Here is a 24,191-nt window from a genome sequence, read left to right as displayed (position 1 = left end):
ATTTAAAAATCCCCCTTATCAATTAATAGCAAATCTTGAGCAAATCATGTTTAAGATTGAAATCCAATTTAAAACTTCTAAAAATAACTGCTCCATCATCATCGTTCCGCAACGCTGAAAGATGACAGCCCCTGCCATTGTTGTACCAAGAAAGAACCACCAAAATTGGATTATTGCTGATGGTCATGGCAAGCAAGAACCAACAATTAATGTTTGGTACATGATGTCTGGAGGTTCAAACTTTTTCATCTTCAAAATTTGATGCTGAAGGAATAAATTGAAAGGTTGACTTTGTTTGGAGAATAAAAACCACCTTGAACTTTTGGTAGAATCCACCTTCAGCATCTTTCTGATTAATTAAGAGAATAAAAACCAGGAGTTGCATCAGTTCACAGTTTCTGATTATGTTTCCGGCGACATGGAAGAGAATACACATGATGATGGAGCAGTTTTTTTTTTATAAAAAAAATTGATATCAATCTCTCTCTTTTTTTTATGGAAATATATCAATCCCTTGAACAACTAGATTTGCATAAGATTTTCTGTTTTAATTGATTAAGAAGAATTTTAATTTTGATCTAATATAATTAATTTGTATCTGCCTAATGTTGCATTTTTCATCCACATGTCGCACAATTATTGACTAGGACCATAGATGATACAGTGGACTAACATGTAATTTCTCCTATACAAGACTAATGCCGGGCTACATTAAGAATTTGTTTTATAAATTTGGTTTAATTCAACGCAAAAATTTCAATGACTAATTTATATATAACTTTTATGAAGACCCCGCTTAGCCCATGAGACCATTCGGAGGATCAAATAATTCATGATAATAGCATACATGTCTTACTTTGCTTTGCTTTGCTTTTGTGGAATTAATTTGTAATCGAGCTAACTAATATCTAGCGGGTCCATCCCTTGCACAGGAATTTATTCCCAACCCAATGGCTTGTTGTAAAATAATTAATAAATAGAAATGGTATAAGAAAAGTTGAAAATTTGCATTCCTACAGCTGTGGTCGTACCATCCATTTTGTACTATACCAATTTTGTAAATCCTTTTTTAATATTATCATTTAATAGATAGATATGACAGATTTGTTAATTTTAATAATTATCTTAAATGTTATATTTTTTTTCATTGGTTGATACTGGTGTAAAACAAATTACATTCAGATTCATTGAAATTAAACTCAGTTGATTAAATGATAAAAATATGCTGGATAAACTAATTTACTATTTTGCCCATATAAAAAGATAAATCACAGAAACCTGAATCTGGGTGGATGAATCTTATTAGTGAAATGAAAAATAAGAATAAAAATAGCCTAAAAGTAAAAAGGTTACGTTTATGTTTTTGTTTTTTGTTTTTTTTTTTTGCGATAGTGTTAATATGAATAGATAGGTTTTGGTATTTTGAGATTTGAACATACGTGCGTATAGTGAGAAGAATGAGGCGAAAGGGTGTGGGAACGACGGGAGTGAAGAGTTGGATGGTGGTGTCGGAGACAGGGCATGCGCGGCTTGAAGATGTTGGAAAACACTCCATAATGCGGCGAACTGGGTTGCCGGCGCGTGACCTTAGGGTCCTCGATCCCGTTCTCTCGTACCCTTCTTCCATCCTAGGACGCGAAAGAGCTATTGTTGTCAACTTGGAACACGTCAAAGCCATCATCACTGCCTCCGAGGTCCTCCTCATCAACTCCTCCAACCCTTTCTTTCTTTCCTTCCTTCAAGATCTTCACATCCGTCTTTCCAATCTAAATCCCTCCTCGGTACGTACGTCTTTGTTCCCTTCTTCATTTTTTTTTTATCCTCAAGTGTTACTCCTTTAATTTTGTTCGAAATGTTAGTTTGGAGAATTCAAATTCACCACTTCTCTCCTCTTTCTTCTTCTTTTATGTTAAATTAATAAGATTTTGTGTGAGTCCACAAAGGAAAAAAATGTTTGATTAACAAAGTTTCTTTTATTTTAAACAATATCTAAATTAAAATTTCATCTTGATATAATTTTTTGATGTATAATAACGACACAGAAAGTTAGAAACCTAATATCTCATGTAGATTACTCACCACTAGATCGATCCTAATCGGTTCTTCTCGATATAATATTTATGTATGAAAAAATTACTAATAGTTTTAATGGTGCGAATGTTTAGGGTTTGGAGATGATTTCCTCGTAAAAATATTTGTAGTAGATGATGATCATGCACATTGTTTACGGTGGCAGGGAAAGTAATATTTACTGATCTAAACTTTTCATTACACAGATGAGCAATGACATGGATGGTGGTTACGAAGAAAAACCTCTAGCGAATGATTCCCGAAACGGTTCACCTGTGAGAATACCTGAGGACTCTGATGCCGACTTTCTTGTAAGAGCAGATAGCCTTAAGAGCAGTGCAGAGACTGGAACAGGAACAGGAACAGGAACACCAGCTCCTAAGCCGTTACCTTTTGAGTTTAAAGTACTTGAGGCATGTATTGAATCTGCTTGCAGGTGCCTTGAATCTGAGGTATGTACTAACTTAGAACTGTATTTACTCTATCTCAGATTAGGTTGTTGGTTGAATTTTCCATTGGGTAAAATTTCTTCAATGCATACTGTACACCTCCGACCCTCTGGGTCAGACTCTTTCAGATGATCTCCTCAGTTTTGATCTCTTCGTATTTATGTACTCGTGCAAGACTGTATACTCTTCCGGTTAAAGATCCATTGATTTGAATGTCGAACGATCTAACCTAAATACGATATTATTATATAATTCATACTAAACCTAGAAGGAGGGGGACTACATTCTCATACTTAAATGTTTTTGGACCAGGTCTCATTTCTTCCTCGGAAACATGACTTAGCTACATACATATTTTTTTTATATATATTTATTACTAGTCTGAGGGCGAGCTCTGGTGCAGCGGTAAAGTTGTGCCTTGGTGACTTGTTGGTCATGGGTTCGAATCCGGAAATAGTCTCTTTGTATATGCAAGGGTAAGACTGCGTACAACATCCCTCCCCCATACCTTCGCATAGCGAAGAAGAGATATTTATTAGTAGTTTCCCTTTCTTTAACCTGATGTTTTCTTTGTTTTTTTTATATATTTGACAAGTCCAGACGCAAGTACATTCTATGTATATGCTTATTATAAGCTCTATCTGTGACTTGTGTCTATGTTAGACTTCAACACTGGAGGTAGAGGCTTACCCAGCTTTAGATGAATTGACCTCTCAACTTAGCACACTCAATCTTGAACGTGTTAGACAAATCAAGAGTCGTTTGGTTGCACTCTCCGGTCGTGTGCAGAAGGTATATAATATTCATCATCCAACACCTGTCACCATGCATCAGGATTTGTAACTACTTTACATAAGAATTTTTGGAAAATGAAATTAATACACCCTCTGATAATATTTTATAGTACGTAATCAGCAGTATGCAAATTGATTTGAGCATTAGCAACTAACCATACCATTTCATTCTTCTTTCATGGATGCCAACTATAGTAACACTAAGCAAGTCTTAAAGAACTTGTAACATTTTGTTTTCACCGTGGCGATGTGCAACTTCTGCAAATGCTGGTCGTTTTGTATTGCATTTTGCAAACGCACTTGTGAGGTTCTTGTTTCATTGCCCAGTTTTGTTCTTAATTCAATTTAGTCACATAAATTGTCCACTATATGCAAATGGGTTTGCAAGTTAATTTGGAAGAAATGCTAGGAGAACATTTGGTTGACTCTGTATTGTTGTCAAGAATATTTCGGGTAGGAACATGAAGTCTATATTTTTTTTATCAGCAACATAAAGTCTATATTGTGAACATGAAAATGTGAAATCCAAAAAGAAGCAAGGTGATTAGATTTGTGGATTCTTTTAGTATGGATTTACTGTATGAGTATATTTTTGCACTAATATGGAGTATGCCTAGGGATATATTTTGATTAATTGTTTAATGGAGCTACGTTGTTTTCAATAAAAATAAATCTAGACTAATTCTAGTCTTGGATTTTACAGGTAGCAGATGAACTGGAACATTTGTTGGACGATGATAATGACATGGCTGAAATGTACTTGACGGACAAGCTTAATGCTCGTTTATGTGATCAAACATCATTAAAAGAAGGCTACAATTCCGAATTTGAAGATAATGATCAAAGGTAAAAAGTAAAAACCATCAATGTTTGTTTATTTAATTACAGCTATAGTCTGTATATTTATAAAAGCTGTCCAGCAGCATCTTGTTATATGTGGGTTATTGGATGCTGGACAGTAGAATTATTTATTTTTTTATTATAAAAAATTCTCACTTTAATTTTTTAAAAGTTGTGCAATAGTACATGCCCACACCTAGTCTAGACTTCAGCTTAGCAATTACACGTGTCATGCTCACAAATCACAATTAATGGTTGCTTTTGTCTTTAGTGATGAATCAAATTCAGAAAAGTATGACAGATTCCTTTGTCCTAAACTTGACGTTGAGGAATTGGAGATGCTTCTAGAAGCATATTTTGAGCAGACAAATGGAATCTTACAAAGATTGACTAGTGTAAGTATCGATCTATTGAACTCTTTTATCCTTTCAAACACTAACGAGAATGATTATTGTAGGTTTTCAGAAAAAGAGAAACATTTGTGGAAGAGAAACACTTACTATGTACTTTGCTGCATAGAAAGGAAAGAAATAATTAAGATTTAGAATGATGGAAAATCAGTAAGAGAAAAATAGAATGAATGCAAACAAGTGAGCAATAGATTAAATTTAGGAGTGTTAAGTTTAATAAGAGAAATAGAAAAAGAAATAAGAACATGAGTGTGTTTCATAAAGCACTTTAGTAGCTTATAAGCTACACTTTTGACTAATTTATAAGTTTATTTGACTAAACTTAATTAAAAGCAATTGTTTCTTATTCTGGGTAGAAAATTGATTTGTGTATCTGAGAGACATGAAAATCGATTTTCATGCTGAGAGAAAGAAAATTAATTGTCATGATGGATGTTGGACATTTGAAAATCAATTGTTGAATGGATAATATTCTATTATTGCTTTTAAAATTTAATTATTTTTCATTATATACACTTGTGATAAATGATTATCAACAAAAACAATTGATTAATTACTTTTGGTGAGAAAGGTACTCCATTCGTTTTTATGCAAATTTGTAAAGAAATAAAAAGAAATAGGATTCATATTTTTTTTCATTTCTTTCTTCTCTACTAAACCCATGTTAATATTTTTTCTTCTTTCTATTTTCTTACTATTTCTCTTCTACTAAACGAATTAACGAAGCAAAGTGATGATGGCATTTAAAACATAAATTTCTTATCTAAAATACTCACTGAGTGTATGTGTTATTTGATTAAGTTGAGTGAGTACGTGGATGACACGGAGGACTACATCAACATAATGTTGGATGATAAGCAAAACGAGCTTCTGCAGGCAGCAATAATATTCGACACCATAAACATGATACTTAATGCCGGTATTGTGGTGGTAGGATTGTTTGGCATGAATATTCAGATTGACCTCTTCAATGGTCAACCTCGTCAATTTTGGGCTACAACAGGGGGTACATTTGGAGGATGTCTACTTCTATTCCTTGTATGTTTATGGTGGGGCAAGAAAAGATATTTTCTCTCTCACTAGAGGCCAATTACTTGTAAACACTTTACTAATTTATGAGTAAACTTTATTATGGTGAGAAATCTGAGTGCTTTGCTAGATAAGTTTAATAACTTTCGGAATCCCGGCTATAAACGGGGAAAATAGGAATCACTTGCAACCAGCATGCTACAAGTTACTTATTACGCAAGGCTTTTAAATAAAAATTCATTCGAGTAATACTAACAAATGCCTTAAAAGTCTTACCTAATAAATTAATAAATTTTAAGTAAAATTGTATTTTTAATCTCCTTAGTTGTTTCAAATTTCAATTTTAGTCTCTTTTTAAATTTATTCATGAATTTAGTCTTTTAATTATGTCAAATCCCGTAAATGTGATCCCCACGTCCAAATTTGAACGTTAACGGTCACAAAAAAAAAATGTTGATTGTCACGTGTAACATTCTGATTGTACGATGAACAAATAAATGTTAGAGCGAGTACTTGGGCGCATATTTTCATGTCCAATCAAAACATGACATGAATCTGGACTTTTTGGGGACTATATTTATAGGATTTAACATAACCGAGGGACTAAATTCATGAATAAATTTAAAAGAAGACTAAAATTAAAATTGGAAACAATAGGAACCAAAAATATAATTTTGCCTAAATTTTATTAAAACTACAGTAAAAAAATTGTTTTTGGCCCAACAATTTTTTCACTTCAAAATTACTAAAGTTTAAAAATAAAATAGAAGTTTGAGAGTTTTAATTTAAAAGCTTTCTTCAAGCTAAGTTTCATTTTATTCACGAAGAGAGAAAGATATGCATCTTTTTAAAAATGTTGTTCTAATCAGTTTTTCTTTAAATAGTTACTTTTTCTTTTCTTTTCTTTTGTAAAAGTTAAACTCCTTAATTTTTTCGTCAAAAACTCCTTAATTTTTTTATAACTTTTCTCTAAATGTTTTTGTCCTTTTTTAAGAAGAAAAAAAAGTAGGGTAAAGCACAACCCAATTGAATTTTATTATGATTACCCCAAATTAACCCGCTCACGCCCTAGTTACAAGTATTAATTGTAGCATTTTACTAATCATGTTTACTTTTGCATGCTAAATATTTCTGCTATATTCTTGCAGCGCCCCAAAAAATAATCAATGGTTTAAATTTCCAAACTTTCGTCTGAATTGAAGTATAGAACTTCTTATTAACGCCTGCCCAAATAAGGGTTAATGCTGGGTTCTTTCTCAATCAATTTCGACAATTATCCGGCATGCATCCTTTGACCTTTTCAGCCAATTGAAATAAATATAAATTTTAATTTAAAGCTGATTTTTTTTAATTATTAGTATTTGATCTGATAATTAATTAGAGTTATTTGGGATATTTTTTTCAAAATACATTGACTTGCATAGCATGTATCTGACGCGGGTCATACTGAAGCTAAAATTACTAGCTTCTGCTTCTTTGGAAAACACTTGTCGCAAAAAACTTACATTTATGGTTCATTCTCGGTATCTATAGTTCCTGCCTGATACTTAACATTAATAAATCTCAAGAATTTAAACTGGTAGTTGGAAATCTTTTTATTTAGAAATCTAAACAGATACATACACAGAGAGTTTTATACGGGAAAAAATTAGAGTGAAAACATGTCAACTGTGAATCCACGAGTGTAGTTTCTATAAATCTGTGAATATAAACATGGTATAGGTCAGTCCGAGAAATGTAGTCCATTCTTCTGTTATGCGTCTCTTCCCACCAGGTCAGAGCCACTAGTTGTCGAGGATTCTTTTGATTTGACCAAGACAATCCCTTCTGTAATCTCATCTGAAACTGGCAGCTGTTCTACAGTCTTCCCACCCTCTAGACAAACCATGAGATCTCCAAGCTACACAGTTCAAGAATGTATCAAACATAATGCACATTATAATTCCCTAAGAAAAATAAAATATAAGGAAACGGTGTCCTTCACCTCCCTGGAAAGAAGTACATCACACATCAGTTTACAAACCGTTGGAGCAAATTTGTCTAAGACTGAAGTTCGAGAAATGGAAATTCATAGCAATTGCAATCACTTGCGCCAAGAAACAGAAATTCATAGCAATTACAAAGTCGAGAAAAAAAATATCCCATAAAATGCCAAGCTCCCATTAAAGCAGCAACTGGACCTTTGGTTTTATTGGACACAAGACACCTTCATACCATAATTCTACTTTGAGAAATCCATTAGGATCGGCTAGTTTGGGGGGTGGGGGGGGGGCAGTTTGAAGGATAAAAGCATACCTCTCTTCAATGGCAAGTATCTTTGTTTTCCAAATATCCTCATTTTTCACAAGATTCTCATTAAGCTGCAGATACAGAAACAATATAAGCATTCGCAAAAAGATTTCCACTCCTTATGATATAGTAATGAGACAATAGAGAAGCCTTTGGCATGGTTATAACTTATATGGCATATTGCTAAGAATTCTGCAGAAGAGAATTCCCACGAGTGGATTACAACTTACATCATCCAGAAATTTCTTCTCTTTCTTACATCTGTCAATCTTGGACTGAATCTTCTGCTGTTTAAGACTGATAGCCTTCTGAACAGCTTTGGAAATTTTTCTTTCAGATTCTTCTTTTACTTCTTGTAATAAGGATTCAAAAGACTACAATTAATTTAATACAGAAATAGATTAATCAATACAAATTAAAAAAAAAAAGTGTTTATACTATACAGGAGGCAAATAACCAATGTTGGCAGGTTCACGGTAAATGACAAATGGAGGACACTTAAGTTGAGTAGCAAGCAATTCATTCTACTCATCGACAATCTGTAAAAGAAAATATATTTATATAATGTGTGAAAAATTAAAACTCCTCATAAACATACATAAATCTAGGAATTGAGCAAACTACTAAATTAATCTTGCAACATTACAGCTTCAAGTTTACTATTAAGTATAGCCTCATTCATGGCATTATCTTCACAGCTGCAACTTCCACATTCATTGTCTGCATGTGCACACCGAGTGTTCAGCTCAACCAACTTCCCATCAGTTTTGGACTGAATAAGTCTATGAACATAGTTGTCTCCCACATAATCCCAAACTGGTTTGGTTTCCACTTCTAGGGAATAGCAATGGTGCGTCTCTTTCCAGTGTATTATAGCATGTCCTCCCTTGTATCTGACAGAGCCACTAATCAACTTTTCCCTTCTTTGTGATGAGAACAAGAAGCCTGCTATGGTAGCATGAATGAAATCCATTTTTTAATTTCAAATTTGACCACAATGTTTTATCAAAATTTCAAGTAATAATGAGGTGCAACACTAGGTAATTCAAAATTATTAAAAAAGAGGAGGTTAAATAACAGTTTTTGTTTTAATTTTCCCAAGAAATTACCTTAAGATAGGAATCAATTGCTCTGTAAAGTCCATCATCACAGGTCCTAGCTGACTCAGGCAAAGCCTCTGCAAGTACCTGAAACTTGGTAAGGGAAAGGTTCCTATCTCTGGACACCTCTGTAAGATAACTGTCAACAAGCCTTGCCACTCTTGCCTTGGCATTTAGGATGCATCCCATTCCCATTCCCATTCCCATATGCTGTTTATCAGAAAAGGAATTTCTGCTTGGACTTGAACTTTCAGTCTGTTCCTGAACAATAAAATGCTCTAACAGCCTCTGAACAAGATCCACATCATACATAGTCTCTCCTTTATTATAAGAAGGAATCAAAAGATCAGCCAGTGTAGCCTGCTCAAACTGCATTCCCACCCTTTTCTCTAACTCAGTGACCAGTGCAGGTGCAACCTTTAACATGATTGCCATTCTCAGCAGCCTAAGAAGGAAGCTGCATGAGACACTGTCCTTCTGAGGTGGAATAATGCTGACAAGGCTCTCTATGATCATCCTTTGCTCTTTAGCTTGAAGACTTGAAGTGTTGTCATCTTTTGTTCCAGTCACAACCATATGAAGTCCACTTTTCCAGCTACCGCCGCCACTACTACTACTGTTACTCATGCTGCAGTTGCTTGCTTCATCACCAGGGGTTGCTGTGTCACTAATCAATCCCGGTAGCCACTTAGTTGCATAATGCATTATTGAAGCACCAACCAATTCAAATCTCATGCCCTTTACCTTGATGGCAGTGATGACTCTAACAAAGTGATCAATCCTAAGGATTGAGGCATCTTCAAACCACCAATCTGGAGGAACCTGCTGGTTCCTACTTGGGCTTGAGTCCTTCATATCATTCCATTTTGGGCTAGAAATTTTTGCAGTTCTTCCAGTGTAGGACCACCTTATCCCTTTGGGATTGGCACAAGCTTTCCAAGCGATGGACTCGCTGCATCTGCGAACAATTTGAAGGTTTTCCGCCCAAGGTGACAGCTTCTCGCAGCTTTTCAACACTACTATGGAGTCTCTCCATGAAGACAAAACAACATAGCTAAGGAATGCTTCTGCCTTGAATATAAGATTCCCTTCCTCAAGGTCCTCAGTCATTTCAAGGTACTCTGCCGCACATCTTAGGCCTGAGATGTTGCCTGCTGTTAAATCAACAGCAATTCCATAGCAGAACTTGGCCGCAAGCTCAAAAGCCTCTTCCCCACCAGGGATATCATCCATAACTATCTTATTCAAATCTGGGTCGTGGGATTCGTATATGACTCTACTCAGCTTTCCACTTCTAGATACCAAGGGATACTTTCACACCAAAAGGGGGAAGAAGAAAAGTAAACAACAAAACTCAACAGCACAAATGAATAGTTTCTGATCTCTTAATATATAAAAAGCAATGGAAATCACTAAATTTCGAACCTTGGGCAAGAAAAATAGATAGCTACCTTGTGCAAGTGAAAGTTAGCTTCTCCAATTTGAACAAGAAAGTCACTTGGAATATCAGTAGCAACATACCTGCATGAAAATTAGAGACTAGAATTTTAAGCAGCTCACATGCTCTATAACTATAAATAAAGGTAATTTTTCAAGACATAAAGTGGATAAATAAATTACTAGTACAAACAATATTAGCAGAACTTCGAATCTTATTTTCTACCTGTGTACTAAAATTTGGATTCATAGTCAATTAGTGGTTGTGACAGCTTCAAAGGGTACTACTAATTATGAATTTAACTAACATACCAAGAGTGGCCTCTTTGCACAAATCCTTCTGTCTTGACACCATGGTTAGTTGAAGTGAGAAGTCCACCCCCATATTTGTGTGTTGCAGCCGACTCACTCTCAGATTCCCACATGCTGAAAACCAGATTCACAGAATGCAGTACTCTAGAATTTTTCTTGGGACAGTGCCTTTAACTAACAAGAAAAAAAAAAAAAAAAAAAAAGAGGGGGCAGAGAAAAAAGAATAGCAGAGTGACTAGGCAAGCACAGAATTCAGTGAAAGGAGTAGGGAGCCACATGGGATGGTTGGAAACTTGGAATTATTAGTCATGTTAAAATTGTCGGTTTCTTCTCTCAAAAAAATTTCAAGGACCTCTTACAGGCTGTGCTGAAATGGGCATTAATCAGTTTTATTGTGATTTGTGAATGATCATCAAAGTTTCTGTTTGTTCCAGCTTTGGATTTTTGGTACTCTTCTGAGTCAATGCTCAAAGACAGCGAGTTTCAGTTTCTTTATGCCTCACCAGTGTGACCACTGACCATACATGTCCATCTTTTTCAGCTCAGTTTCTTTATTATTTTAAGATACTGAATTTGATACATCCATACACACATAATTCCTTTGACGATGAAAATTGCTCTTCAGTAACAGAATTTGGGGGTTTACGATATAGCCAATTGATTACCAACATGGACAATTGATTACTGATGATCTCACCGTTTGGCTTTTCTACGTTTAATCAGAGTCAAAGTAAAAAAAAAAAAGAGAGAGAGAGAGAAAGCCTTACTTAGCATAAACAAATCTTTTCTTTTTTTTCCCTAGAAAGAAAGTGAAATGACAAAAAATTTTAAATTAAGGTAAAGCGTAAAAATGTGAATTCCACATTATTTTACTGTTATTTTTTTTTTCTCTCTCTGTCCAGACAAATGGAACCTAAACGAGAATAGATTTTGAAAAAATAAAAGTGAAAGGAAAAACAAGTGGCGGTGAATGGAAGGCAAAATGACTAGTATTATTTGTGGCATATGTTTTGTCCTAGTGATACCAACATGTACAATTGGTGTTTTCACGACCCTTCAACTTTGTAATAACTGTCTATTTGGTATATTTGGGAATTGCAAATGAATGTAGAAGTTACAGCTTTTGTAAATTAACGTTTTTTGTTGCAACATTCTTCTATCCTCTGTATCCTGTCTTAAAGCAGTTGTTACGTACACTTGTACGTGTATGAGAAGAAGCAAAAGTTGCCGTTACTGGGAAACAGTTATGTTAGGTGAAATTTTTTACGATTTTTTTCATCTCTCTATTTCATCTCATTATATCTTAGTAACATTTTAACTTCAGCAAATGTCTAGGGAGATATTTATATATATACTAATTTTATTTTATTATATAAATGAAAACCACTTTATTATGTTTTTTTTCAAGAAATCAAATTAATATATAAATATAAAACAGCATTAGTTTGATTTGAAATTGAAGAAAATAGTATAATTATAACAATAATAAAATAAGTTTTTATTTGAATTTGAAGATAATGACATATTAATAATAACAGTAATAAATAATATAATTTAACTCAATTTTTTTAAAATAATTGTTACAATTTAAAACAAAAATATATTTTAATGAAAATTAGGAAAATATTAAAACATCAATCACACTCATATATTATTGTGTGTTAATATCACTGCATAACAATGGAAAAGAGAGAATAAAAAAGTGAACCAATTGAGAGAAGGAAAAGAATCCAAAGTAAATATTCAAATTTATATTAGGAGTATTTATCGTTTCTATCTTTCTTTTTTTTGTTTCTTTCTTAATTGTAATTTTTTTAATAAAAATATATTATGGGAGTAGATTTTCTCAACGCTGAATGTAACAAACCTTAAGTTTGTGTCATGTCAACAGAAAAAGCACACACAAAAACGTATTTTTTTCATATCACTAGATTCGAATATTGTCTTTCCGAAAAAGAAGCATATGAAATCATTAGAGACTGCATTGTTTATGCTTTGTTATATGAAAGCAAACTTTTGGTTGTGTTTCATACTAAATTTTGTGTTTCAACATGGGCAGATACGCATAGTAGTGTCATGTTTGTCTCTTTAGGACGTACTTTACCCAATTGTCGCCACAGAATAGTATCCCCCAAAATGCATGGTTTCACTTTTGGATAATATTATTCATAGAGTATAACAAAAATTTAAAATAAAAGAAAGAAATGGAGAAAGAGAGATAAAATGAATGATATGGTTAAAGAAATTTGAAAACTTTGAATAAAAAGAACATTATTTTGTATTTTCCTATGCAGAAATTAGATCCACTATAATTATTAGAGGGTACTTATAACTTATAAGTTATAACATGCCTGGTATTTTAAGTTTTTCACTTTTTTGCAGAATGTTTTTAATCAGTTTCATGCACAGGATTCTCTATCATATATGCTTGGTTAAGTAATATGCACCGATAAAATTCTTATTGAATTTAATCGATTAAAAATGAATAGAAATGGAAGATAGTATTTTATTGAAAGGACATGGATGATGGATGGATGTATAACTTGTTTCAAAATTGTTAACTTTTGAACTCAAGAGTCAAGGCTATAGATGAGTATTCTCATAATAATTTTAACTAATTATTATGTACTGATTTCATTTCTATTTTTGTTTAACATTTTTGGTCACAAAACTGAAGGACAATTGAAAATAAATGAGGCAAAAAACGAATGCGACCAATTCAGATATAGATGTCATTCTTGAAGTCACATCTGATTTTGTTGGGGCAACCCATGCATATTGAAAACTTCCCCCACTTAAGTAGATATGCTTTGCCATTATATGTACACGCTGAATCATGGATGCTGTAGATTCGTGATAATTTTCTTTTCGGTTGGTGTTCCTGATTTATAAGCCTAGCTAGCCAGTGAAAATACTTGAAAGAGAAAGTGTTTGTGGATTGCATGGTGGGTGTTGTGCCGCGTAGGCTCAAACTCTTTCGCCCACATGCTTTTGACCAAGCTTCGTACGTGTGATTTTTAACCCTTAACTGGGAGCTGCAAATTGGATGTGCTTCTCACACCTGTTCGTCCTAGATGTTTTATTCATATTTTATACTTTTTTATTTGTACACAAATACAATTATATAAATGCAAATGTTATTATAATTAATATTAAACGTTGCGGGGAGGATCTGTTTAGGAAAAAATCTTGAATTCGATCATGTCCTGTGTAAAAATATTTCAAACTAACGTCAGTTATGAAATTACCAAGGAGATTAGACATTGATTCACTTAGCTAAAAGATACTTGTGCCAAGAACAGAAAAAATAAAAATAAAAAAAATCTCGCATCATGTTCATAATATTTAGCCAATCTGAATTTTTTTTTTTTTATCAAGAGCAATCTGAGTATTTATGAATTGCTAGTACCGTATTGCAGCAATCATTCAATTACCAGTGTAATGCACGAATTGTTTCGGTTCACCCATTATTGTTTCGTGTTATATATGATTTTTTAAAGTAATAATTGGAAAAGCTAATAATTTTATCACATCATAATTATGATTGGATGGTCACTAATATATTTTAATTAAATTAATATTTTTTCATATAATCGCTTTTCAATTTGAGATAGAAGTACATAATATGCGTATTAAATGTAGATCCATATACACCATAGACCAAAATAAACAAACAAATGTTTATTTTATCCATACCCCAATGAACAACAACAATCTTAACGCAAATCAACCTACTTCTATAAAATCTCCAATTTCCTCTGCCGAACTTTCTCCAAGATCCAAGAAATTGGCTTCTGAACCAGAGGAGCGGGTTTTACTTCAAGGAAATGATTAGTTAGGGTGGTTGATTAATTACTGTATGATTTATTCTCTTGTAACTAATTACTCGTATTAATTGTATGCACTCGAGTACATGAACCAAGCTTTCACAGTCCCTACTTACTCAAGTGTAAGCATCATTCTTGGAGCCACGTCAATACATCCCAAATAGCACAATAATAACCTGTATGGTCGTGACGAGAGGCCATTTGACTTTTTTGCCCAAGCTGTTCCAATCAGTACATTTTCTTGTACTTAGAGTAGAAACCATTTTGATGCGGTCAGGGACAACGAGGAGAAAGATCAAGGAAAAAAAAAACCCACGTTGATAAAGGATTGAACAAAACTTAGATGCAGTTGTGATTAAAAGCTCGTATTAAAAGTCAACATTGATTATCAAAATAAATTCCTATTTTGATTAGAAAACAAAATCAAAAGTAACTCTATAAATACCTCTAAGTTCTGTCCTAAATGATTACCAATTCAATTAGTAAAATATTTAATATTATGAGTGGCAGTAGAGACGACATGAATGTGAAGACCAGTTGTGAATTGGAATCTAAAAACTGTTACACTATCAGAACTAGCTAGAAGTAGGTAGTGGTTCATGGTGACTGTTTCAATCAACAGAAAGAATAAACAGTAGAATTTATTGACCTATTGAACAGGAAAGCTCATTTGGAGTTCTCTTCCTTTACTGGAAACACAAGGAAGGTGTCTGCATGACAATCGATAAGGGATTAGTAGCCAACATAATTTAGTACAACTACTACTATACTTACTAAAGCTAGATGAAGGTAGATCTAAGCTTAGATTAATATTTAATGGGCAGTTTGGGAATTACAAAAACATTCAATGTTGGAGTTGGGGTCCTCATAATTCTGTTTCCGATTCATTCATTAGCCTCCTTTTCCCAACACAAAAATTCATGTCCAAGGAAATATCAATGTTACGATTTGGTAGAGACAAAAAGATATCTTTGTGGATATCTTTGTGACAGGAATGAGGAAGAAGTGCAGCGGGAATTGCCACTCTCCAAGGAATTTCAAAATTTGAATGTTAATCCAAAGGTTTGGTAGAGACAAAAAGATATCTTTTTAAATTTATAACTTTTATAAATGTAATAGATCTCAAACTAATTAATATTAGCTAGAGTTCCATCTTAGCAACACTTGATGACCTTTAAAATGCAAATTAAATTGCTTACGAAGGCAAACTCCGATATCAATTAAAATAAAAATATCACAAGCATATAAATATAATTATATGTAAGATATTACACCTAAATCTGATATTTCTAATGATTTTAAAAGCTTAAAACTAACAACCACTCCCAACAAATCTTAAACTTGCAAAATTATAAGAATTAAAATTCATTTTTTTTCAAATATAAAAACCAAATTCAGAATTGAAATAAATTATAAACACAAAAATGTATTTAAATCCTTTAAATTTCACATCACAACAAAAAAATTAATAAAAGACCAGAACCTTAATTTGAGAATCCTGTGTGTCCCTACAGAATTGCTATTGGCAATTTGGCATTAGGTTACGTGCACGCCACATGGCATTGTTGGATATTCATTGTTGACTATCCACAAAATATTCATCATAATATAGCAGTTCAATAATTCACCAAAAAAATATATAGCAGTTCAAACTTCCATGTTTCAAAAGCTCAATTTCAATTACAGAGAGAATTCATCAAGCATTATTGTTTACCTCGATAAAAGATACCCTAATCAAAAACTCTGAGGATTCCTTCATAGTCTGAACCCTCTTGAATATTGTCTCCATCACCTTGGGTATAATTCCACCGGCATTTTCCTTTTCTCAACATGCTTCATAGTCTGAGGATTCCTTCATAGTCTGGAACTTCCTATGACAAAAATGCTTGAGGGAACAATCTGGGGAGAATCGTATTTTTGGCTCGCACTATCAGATAATACACGCCATAGCAAGGGGCATGAATTACTGCCAGGCACAAATACCTGCATTGTATGTAGTTTAATCAGTAAAAGGCAATTCAAATAAGGCAAGACTTGAGCAATTTTATATTGTGTGTCACCCACCATATAGGAGCCCACTTGTTATTAAGCTCCAGAAAGGGATATGGCCACCTGTTTGGGAACAACAACATATGCTTACAACTAATGTTGTAGAACAAAGCTTAGGATGGCAGCCCCTGCACAAGTCTGTTAAGGAATTTGTAAGAATGGGACTATAACACCCCAAACCCAAAATACAATGTCTGTTAGGATGGCAGCCCCTGCACAAGTCTGTTAAATGCAGTAATCAATTCAACCTGAATATTGTCAACAAATTAGAAAAAGAAATAAAACAATAAGAAAAGGAAATAAAAAACTTTTCAGACTAGGTTCTGTGAATGGTTTTGAACTGCAAAACGAACAGAGCATAGATTCAAACAGAAAACACACCTGAGGTTCACCGGGAACCACAGAGATAGAAAAGGAGGGAACTTAAGGAGGGAACTTAAGAGGGGTGTATAAACACACCTTAAGTGTACACCAAATTATCCAAGGGGGGTGTAGAAAACCACTAGCAGCCAATAACAGGTGCCTGCAAAAGAAAGGAGGGAACTTAAGAGTACAGTTTGGTATTTATAGACAGTGCTGTTATTAGGACAGCTGTCATGGGGAACTAACTACCTTAGTGAACTAACTAACTAGCTTAAGTCTACCCGAGACTGCAGTTGAATAACTGCAGCTCTCTTACAGTACTCTAATACACATGAATCCGTGGAAAAACAGCCTAAAAGAGTGTCTCATATTCCCCCAAGTTCCAACAAAGCAAATATGTTTAGGTGCTGCGGGCTTCAAGTGGTACATGGAGAGGCTGCCAACAACGAAACCTTCGAGTTTGGACAGTTGAAACTTGGCACTTAGAGGTGTTTGTGGCACACAAACATAGACATGGACACAGACACATAGACATGGCTAATGTACATAATACAAGACATTGGGACATAGCACCATGTGTGTTTGGGTGTCTGTGTATTAAAGTTAAATAAAAATAACATACACAAATATCTAAATCCAGAATCAGGATTTATATATTTAACTTAAAATAACTTGCCAAGCATTACATTTCCCTTGGATAATGAGCCCTACAAAAAAATACTAAGGCATCATTTTATAGTGTAAGCATCATTTTACATTTCCTCTACAGAAGTTTATTTAGCATTTTATATCTTTAAAATGCATACTTCAACCAAATGTCCAAATGTACCCAGTCAGCAACCAAGTTCCTTTTATCTGTACAACTAAAATACTAAATGCTATAATCTTGACTTTAGACACAAATCTAGACATTGTTCTCATGATGGGAAGCAGATTAACAGGGGTAATGCTCAAATCCATGAAACACAATCCCTTTGTTTAATAATAGATGTCTGGTAAGGATAGTATATTAAAAAAAAACATAAAGACATAGGGCCAATCTGGATAAACTTATTGAAAAGTATTTATAGGAGAAAAGAGGAGGTAAAATAAACCAAAAAGCTGAGGTGGATAAACCAATTTTAACTTATACGAGAAATTTTATTCTTCTTATCTCTTAATTTTCTTCTCCTATAAGTGCTTTTTGAGAAATTTATCCAAACTAGCCCATAGAAATCTCTAAATGACATGCCAAGAAAATTTTGATGATTGATATCCTCAAATCTCAATCCAATGTATCATCAGCCTATCTTTACCTGCGAAAAGTTAATGCCATAAGTTATTCGAACCACTTCGGAAGGAAATGCAGCAACAAAAGAATCATTTCTCCAAGCATACACTGGTTCATTCACATGTGGTGCCATTTTCTCAACACTTTTGCCATCAAGATCAGTGGCCACCGTCAAACCAACTTCTTCCACATTCGAATTCGGAACCCGCCTTTGTACAGAGTGGTGCAGAGGGGCGAGACCTGAGCGAATTCAACAGAGGCGGGAACGAAATTGGAACGAAAATCGAAGTACCTGCCTCGGGAAGCGCGTTCGGGACACAGTCTCACCGTCGAAACCTTTCCCGAATGCAACGCCTTGCCTTGCCGCTCCACGCAATCCGCTAGGGTTTGCTGCAGCCTCCCAGTCTGCATAAATGCGTCAAAAGAGCTTAAGAACGTGTTTTTGGAAAACTCCTTGTACATATAAAAAGCGTGAATCCAAATGCACTATAAGAGTAAATGATAGTCTGAAAATAGAGTATGTGCATGGTTGAATTATTTTTGGGAACTAAACAGTCGATAGTGCATAGAGCAGCGGCAGGTGGCAAAAATCTTGCGTCTGGTACCATATATCTAATGCACCTAAAAGCAGTGTTATCATATAATAAGGTAATTTTTGTTTGGATAACATATTGAAAATTGATTTTGGACTAAAATGTTGTTTGGAAACTTAGTATCAAAATTGATTTTCGATGTGTAATTTTCAAAATAAGTTTTTTTTTCTTTTTCTATATATGTATTTTGTTTTAAATTTATTATATCATAATTGTCTTAAAAATACATTTCAGTGTATAAAGGTATTTAAGATTTATTAAATCTAATATTTTATTAGATTCACACTTTTATTTAGTTTTTATTCATTGTTTATCACAATGAATCTTTGTTAACACAATAATCAAATTCTAACTTATGCAAATGCATGTGTTGAATCCATTTGCTCCCCCCTCCTTCAAAGCATTTCGTAATCCTTAAACACACTAATCATTTTCAAAGTTGTCATACAAGCATATATTAATTTCTCAAACCTCAATCCAACAATGATATTTCAAGAATAACACTTAAGATACAAGGAATTCATACTCAAATTAGTTCAATTCTTAACTTATCAATGCTTAGTAAAAGTAAATTATCCTAACATAACATTAAAACTCACTTAAAAATAAAAGATGAAATTATGGATTTAAGATTATAAGAGATCAAATTATAATTTAATTAAATAAAATATGCATTTAATAAGGACATTTCTGTGATTTCCTCTTCCATTCAATTCAATATAATCAAATCCTAAGCTCTTTAGTCATTGATAGCTTAATTATGTAATTATTTACTTATTAGTAGTATCTTAAAAAAACTTCCAATTTCATTTCATTTTCACAAATAACGGAAACTCTTCAAGAAAATATTGTCACAAATCAAGCTTGAACTAGAAAATCACCACGCACAAATTTGCACATTAGGTGCAGTAGCTATCGAGATAAAGAAAAGCAGAAGCTATTGCTCGAGAAGAAAAGAGGAAAAGCTTATGAACAAGAAAGCAAAAAAATTGAGCAAGATGATCAAAACAAGCTTCTGTCTTATTCATTGAGCAAAAGTAACTTATATACAGATTGAGAATAGATTCAAAAACTAACACAAAAGCGATTACAAAGTTTGTTACAAATCTGTTAGAGTTCAAAATGAATTTGGCGGGAAATGACAGCTTGATTAAGAGCCCCCCTCAAGCTGGGAATAGATGTTCATCATTCCCAGCTTGGAAATCATGAATTTGAATGAAGTTGGTTGCAAGGCTTTGGTAAATGCATCGGCTAGCTGCATAGAGGACCGGACTGGTAACAATTTCAGAAGACCACTCAAACATTTATCCCTAACAATGTGACAATCCAATTCAATGTGCTTAGTTCTCTCATGGAATACTTGGTTGGAAGCAATTTGGATTGCTGAATTATTATCACAGAAGAGGTTTGCTGGTTGATTAAATAAAATGTGAAACTCCAGGAGGAGATAAGTGAGCCATTGGATCTCACAAGTAGTTGCTGCTACACCAGATCTTTGATGCCTTATGCTCATCTCTTAGATCGACTTGTTAAGGTATAATATAATAATAATTTTCTCCTGAACTCCAACAATCCTTTGAGCAGATTTACATGTGAGCATAACTGTACATATCAGATGTTTTCCAAATAGGTATTGATCTAATAATGATTTAAATTATTGTTCCATTATGATTAACAAATAATGATTAAATGTTACTTTATTCAAACAGGATATTGTGACTGAAAGTGATCAGTTCAGGTGCCCCTTCTTACTTCTATGCTATACGTTTCTCTGTATCTATGCTCACCTGAGGTTCATTTGCCTATGGTCACGTGTCCCGATGAATGTCAATGAAAATTTTGAATAATTATTAACTAAAAATTAATTTAAACTGAATGATTATTTTTTGAGATTGAGTATTTTCTAAAAAAAACAAGAGACTAGTATTCAAATTCAAATAGTCTTACCTACACCAACAATCGTAGGTATAAGACTTTTGAGGTTATACCTACACCAATCAATTATAGGCACAGATTTTGTGAAGTTTTATCTACATCACGTAGTTGTAGGTATAAGTTTTTTAGAATTTTGCCTACACTATGCTTCTGTAGGTAGTAATTCTTTTGAGTTTTACCTACACTAATCAATCATAGACACAAGTTTTTTGGAGTTTTACCTACACAACATAGTTGTAGGTAGAAGTATTTTTTTAGTTTTAATGAATTTGCCTACACCAAATAATGATTGGTACAAGTGGTTGAGTTTTACCTACATTAGTCGGTTGTAGGTAAAAGTATTTTTGAGATTTACCTACACTAATTTATGTCTGTAGCAAAAAAGTGTTTGTAGACATAGGTTATTTTTCTTGTAGTGAAAGAGAAAAGTTGAAAATTTAATTCAATGTCAATGTGGTGCCTATATATTGATGATGAGGATTTAGGTAGATTAACGTAAGAATTGATAATTATATTGGTTATTACTAACCAGTGCCCTAATGAAATTAAAAGATAAAACTGCAATATTATGCATTTAAGTCATTTGCATTTTTTACTTAAAAAAAGTTCATTTGCATTTTACCTAAATCTCCATTCAATTTCCTAAATTCCAAACAATGAAGTTACAAAACTGTGGACGATGATTCTAGTCTCTAACTCAATAGTTACCTCATTTGATTGGATCATCATTTGCCACTCCATGTAACCAAATATACTAACATAATTTCGAAAAAGCATTCGTGGAAAACAAAACTCATTCCAGAATTACTTTTCCAAAATTGTGGTACATAATTCCCGAGTGAGGTGCATATCTGGTTATGTTTTCGTGGTGTTGGGTGGTTGCGGCAGTGGTGTTGGGTTTTTTGCGGCATTGGGTGGTGGTGGGGCTTACTTGGGAGAGACGAGGGTATTTGTGTTTGTTCAAGTCTTTTAGAGGACGCAGAAAGCAAAAAAGAAGGTACAGGAAGTAATTATCTACATGCACATGCAAAAAAAGAAAAAAAATAAAAGAGGTTCACGAAGGGCATTGCTACCTACACCAGCGACTTTGCTGGTACCTTAAGTGGGCAAATTTACTGTAGGGGGCTTGTTTTAAAAACAATTTCCCAAATAGGGTCTGTTTTAAAACAAATTCCAAGGGGGGTCTGTTATTTACGTGGGTGTCACCATTGTTACTGGCGGGACAAGGCTGACTAGGAGAGAAGAAGGCATACCACCATTGGTGCTGGCGGAACAGGGAGGGAGGAGAGAGACCCGTCATTGGCACTGGCGGGACATGCCAACTTGGACAGTCTCGCCATTGGGTCCTGCACTCCTCCAAAGTGTGCTAACTTTTAGCACCTTCCAAATGAAACTTTTTATCACTTTCTTAAGACCAAGAGCATATATATATTTATTAACGTAGTTTTTTTTTTTTTTTTATCAAACGTAGCTAATTATTTCTATTAAATTGTATTACATTAGTTTTTTTTTATTGTAATTTAAGATTCAGATATAAAAATAAATAATATAAATACTTTTTATTAAAATTGTCGTGTCCTAACTTTTTTTTACTATGCATTTTCTTTATAATATAAATACAGTATAAAAATTATACTATCAATAGATTAAAATTATTTTAAATATGATTTTTAAAATAATTATTATATAATATAAACATAACCAATTTCCAATTTTTGTCAACTTGAAGAAATAACCTTGAAATTCCATATAATGATTTTATCTTCAGGTTTTTATTTTTATCTTATCGAACTTGAAGTCTTGGAGAGAGTACCTTTTTACATTGGAAATTTTGAATGAAACGATGGCCTTTTTATTTTTTAAAATTGTTTAACATTATCTTGAAGTACTTTTTGTACAATGGATCCACTTTTTCACAAGATTTGGTTGCTTGGTATCATCCCATTTACATCGATTATATATATATAAAGAAGAAGTTAGTAACACGAGGAGATCCCATTTCTTGCATAAGAAACACTGCGTATCTGTAAGAAAATGAGAAAGAAAAATATTGAGAACCAGTGAGAGTAAAGTAAAAGTGGCCTAAGCACCAATTACTGGACTAATTTGCATGCACTTTAGTAGTGATCCTTCAAAAATACCGTTGCTTAAAATACAAAATTAAAATAAGAACCTGCTGGTAAAAATAATATGAAAATCTTGATATTATATAAGATTGTCTGTCTTTACATGTTTATGTTTTGATAAAAAAATAATTAAAAATGAAAAAAAATAGTTAAAAGTTATTACGTTTGTTTATTACTTGATGAGTTAATTAATAAATGTAAAATGATATAAAATTTGTATTTATAGAAATTAAATACTTTTATGATTAAAAGAATCAGTGTAATAATTTAAATAAATAATGTAATATTAAAAAGGATTAAATAAGAAATTTTATAAAAAAATACTAAGGATATAACCAAAAAAATTATAAGTTTAAACGTTGTTTTAAGTAGTGTTTGAAAAAGGTAAAATATTTAACTAGATAAATATAGCCAAAAAAATTTAATGAGACAAACTCATTTATTTAATAATCTTGTTTTAATTAAATAAACTTGTAAAGCCGTCAAATAAATTATATGTTCATTAATATAACTATCTAAATCTAAATACACTTTTTTTCTTTTAATGGTTACTTTTTTTTATAACATTCAAATAAATTAATGGAAATTTGTTTATAATATTTCTTTTGTAAGAATTTCTTAATCAATGTGCTATAGAAATCTATTATTATTCTATCAAACTAAATAGATAATTATTTATATTAAATTTAAACTAAATAGTCACTAAAAATCAGTACTTTTAAAAACGTAAATAATTTTATTTTATAAATAATATATTATTAATTTAAATTTCTTATGTTAATGTAAATTGATTTGCTTCAAGATGTTGAGATTTGGAAATCATTTTTACTTTTTTACGGTATTTTGGAGGAAAACTTATTAGATGCCTTATATTGGAAAAGTGGACCAGGAGAAAGATAATTAAATAGGAGATTTGCATTGTAAAAATTTAAATGAGTATACTCATAATAATTTAAGTCTTACAATTTAATTAATTAAACTGAATTAAAGAATGCAAAAAGATTTTAAACTCCAATTATATATGCTTTAAAAAGAAAAGGAAAATAGAATTAAAAAAGTTACGAAACAATTTTTTTATTACGTAGGTGATTACGTAACAAAAATCTTGGTATAAATTGATTCATATTTAAAAAAGAGAAGTTCCGATAAGATTAATTCTTTACTTCATAAATGGGTGGTTCAAAAATCGCATTCATAAATGCGTGGTTCAAAAATCGCATTCATTCATTTACCTTTATTTTGTAACCCAGGTTACCGAAGAGGAGTAGCAGTGCAAGAGAAAAAGCCCGCCCAACTAG

The 24,191-nt window shown here is 32.8% G+C and overlaps 2 protein-coding genes and 1 long non-coding RNA gene across 12 annotated transcripts; 1 reads left to right on the top strand and 2 right to left on the bottom strand.

Annotated features, from left to right (window-relative positions):
• Positions 1 to 1,379: 1,379 nt before the first annotated feature.
• Positions 1,380 to 5,683, top strand: LOC114373418 (magnesium transporter MRS2-F-like). The gene is made up of 6 exons (XM_028330879.1): positions 1,380 to 1,781; positions 2,277 to 2,522; positions 3,183 to 3,311; positions 4,017 to 4,159; positions 4,425 to 4,548; positions 5,365 to 5,683. Exons 1-6 carry the CDS (start codon positions 1,458 to 1,460, stop codon positions 5,644 to 5,646), a joined length of 1,248 nt encoding a protein of 415 aa, XP_028186680.1. The 5' UTR covers positions 1,380 to 1,457; the 3' UTR covers positions 5,647 to 5,683.
• Positions 5,684 to 7,160: 1,477 nt separating this feature from the next.
• On the bottom strand, positions 7,161 to 11,284 carry LOC114373603 (root phototropism protein 3-like). Of its 4 annotated transcripts, XR_003658438.1 has the most exons (8): positions 10,731 to 11,284; positions 10,433 to 10,502; positions 8,991 to 10,292; positions 8,528 to 8,829; positions 8,325 to 8,420; positions 8,112 to 8,230; positions 7,888 to 7,952; positions 7,161 to 7,492 (listed from the first exon to the last, which is right to left on the bottom strand). XR_003658438.1 is itself a non-coding variant. In XM_028331100.1 (4 exons), the coding sequence occupies exons 1-4, from the start codon at positions 10,841 to 10,843 to the stop codon at positions 8,791 to 8,793; spliced, it is 1,524 nt and encodes a 507-aa protein (XP_028186901.1). In that variant the 5' UTR covers positions 10,844 to 11,284; the 3' UTR covers positions 8,297 to 8,790. The 4 variants fall into 4 exon arrangements, 2 of the variants coding, with proteins under 2 accessions (XP_028186901.1, XP_028186902.1); XR_003658437.1 differs by lacking the exons at positions 7,161 to 7,492; positions 7,888 to 7,952; positions 8,112 to 8,230 and having other exon boundaries at positions 8,297 to 8,420; XM_028331100.1 differs by lacking the exons at positions 7,161 to 7,492; positions 7,888 to 7,952; positions 8,112 to 8,230 and having other exon boundaries at positions 8,297 to 8,829.
• A 3,813-nt stretch (positions 11,285 to 15,097) lies between these two features.
• LOC114373839 lies at positions 15,098 to 18,853 on the bottom strand. 7 transcript variants are annotated; one of them, XR_003658472.1, is made up of 5 exons: positions 18,265 to 18,849; positions 17,066 to 17,129; positions 16,622 to 16,828; positions 16,272 to 16,540; positions 15,098 to 15,267 (listed from the first exon to the last, which is right to left on the bottom strand). It is a non-coding gene; the product is annotated as an uncharacterized LOC114373839 (long non-coding RNA). The 7 variants fall into 7 exon arrangements; XR_003658474.1 differs by lacking the exon at positions 15,098 to 15,267 and having other exon boundaries at positions 16,142 to 16,540; positions 16,622 to 16,854; positions 16,988 to 17,129; positions 18,265 to 18,853; XR_003658475.1 differs by lacking the exon at positions 15,098 to 15,267 and having other exon boundaries at positions 16,142 to 16,540; positions 16,988 to 17,129; positions 18,265 to 18,853.
• Between the last annotated feature and the right edge of the window lie 5,338 nt (positions 18,854 to 24,191).

Source organism: Glycine soja, chromosome 11, assembly GCF_004193775.1.
Source record: "Glycine soja cultivar W05 chromosome 11, ASM419377v2, whole genome shotgun sequence".
NCBI classification, from domain to species: domain Eukaryota; kingdom Viridiplantae; phylum Streptophyta; class Magnoliopsida; order Fabales; family Fabaceae; genus Glycine; species Glycine soja.
Note: the sequence above shows the minus strand (reverse complement) of the source record. Positions and strands in the feature narration are given on the sequence as shown.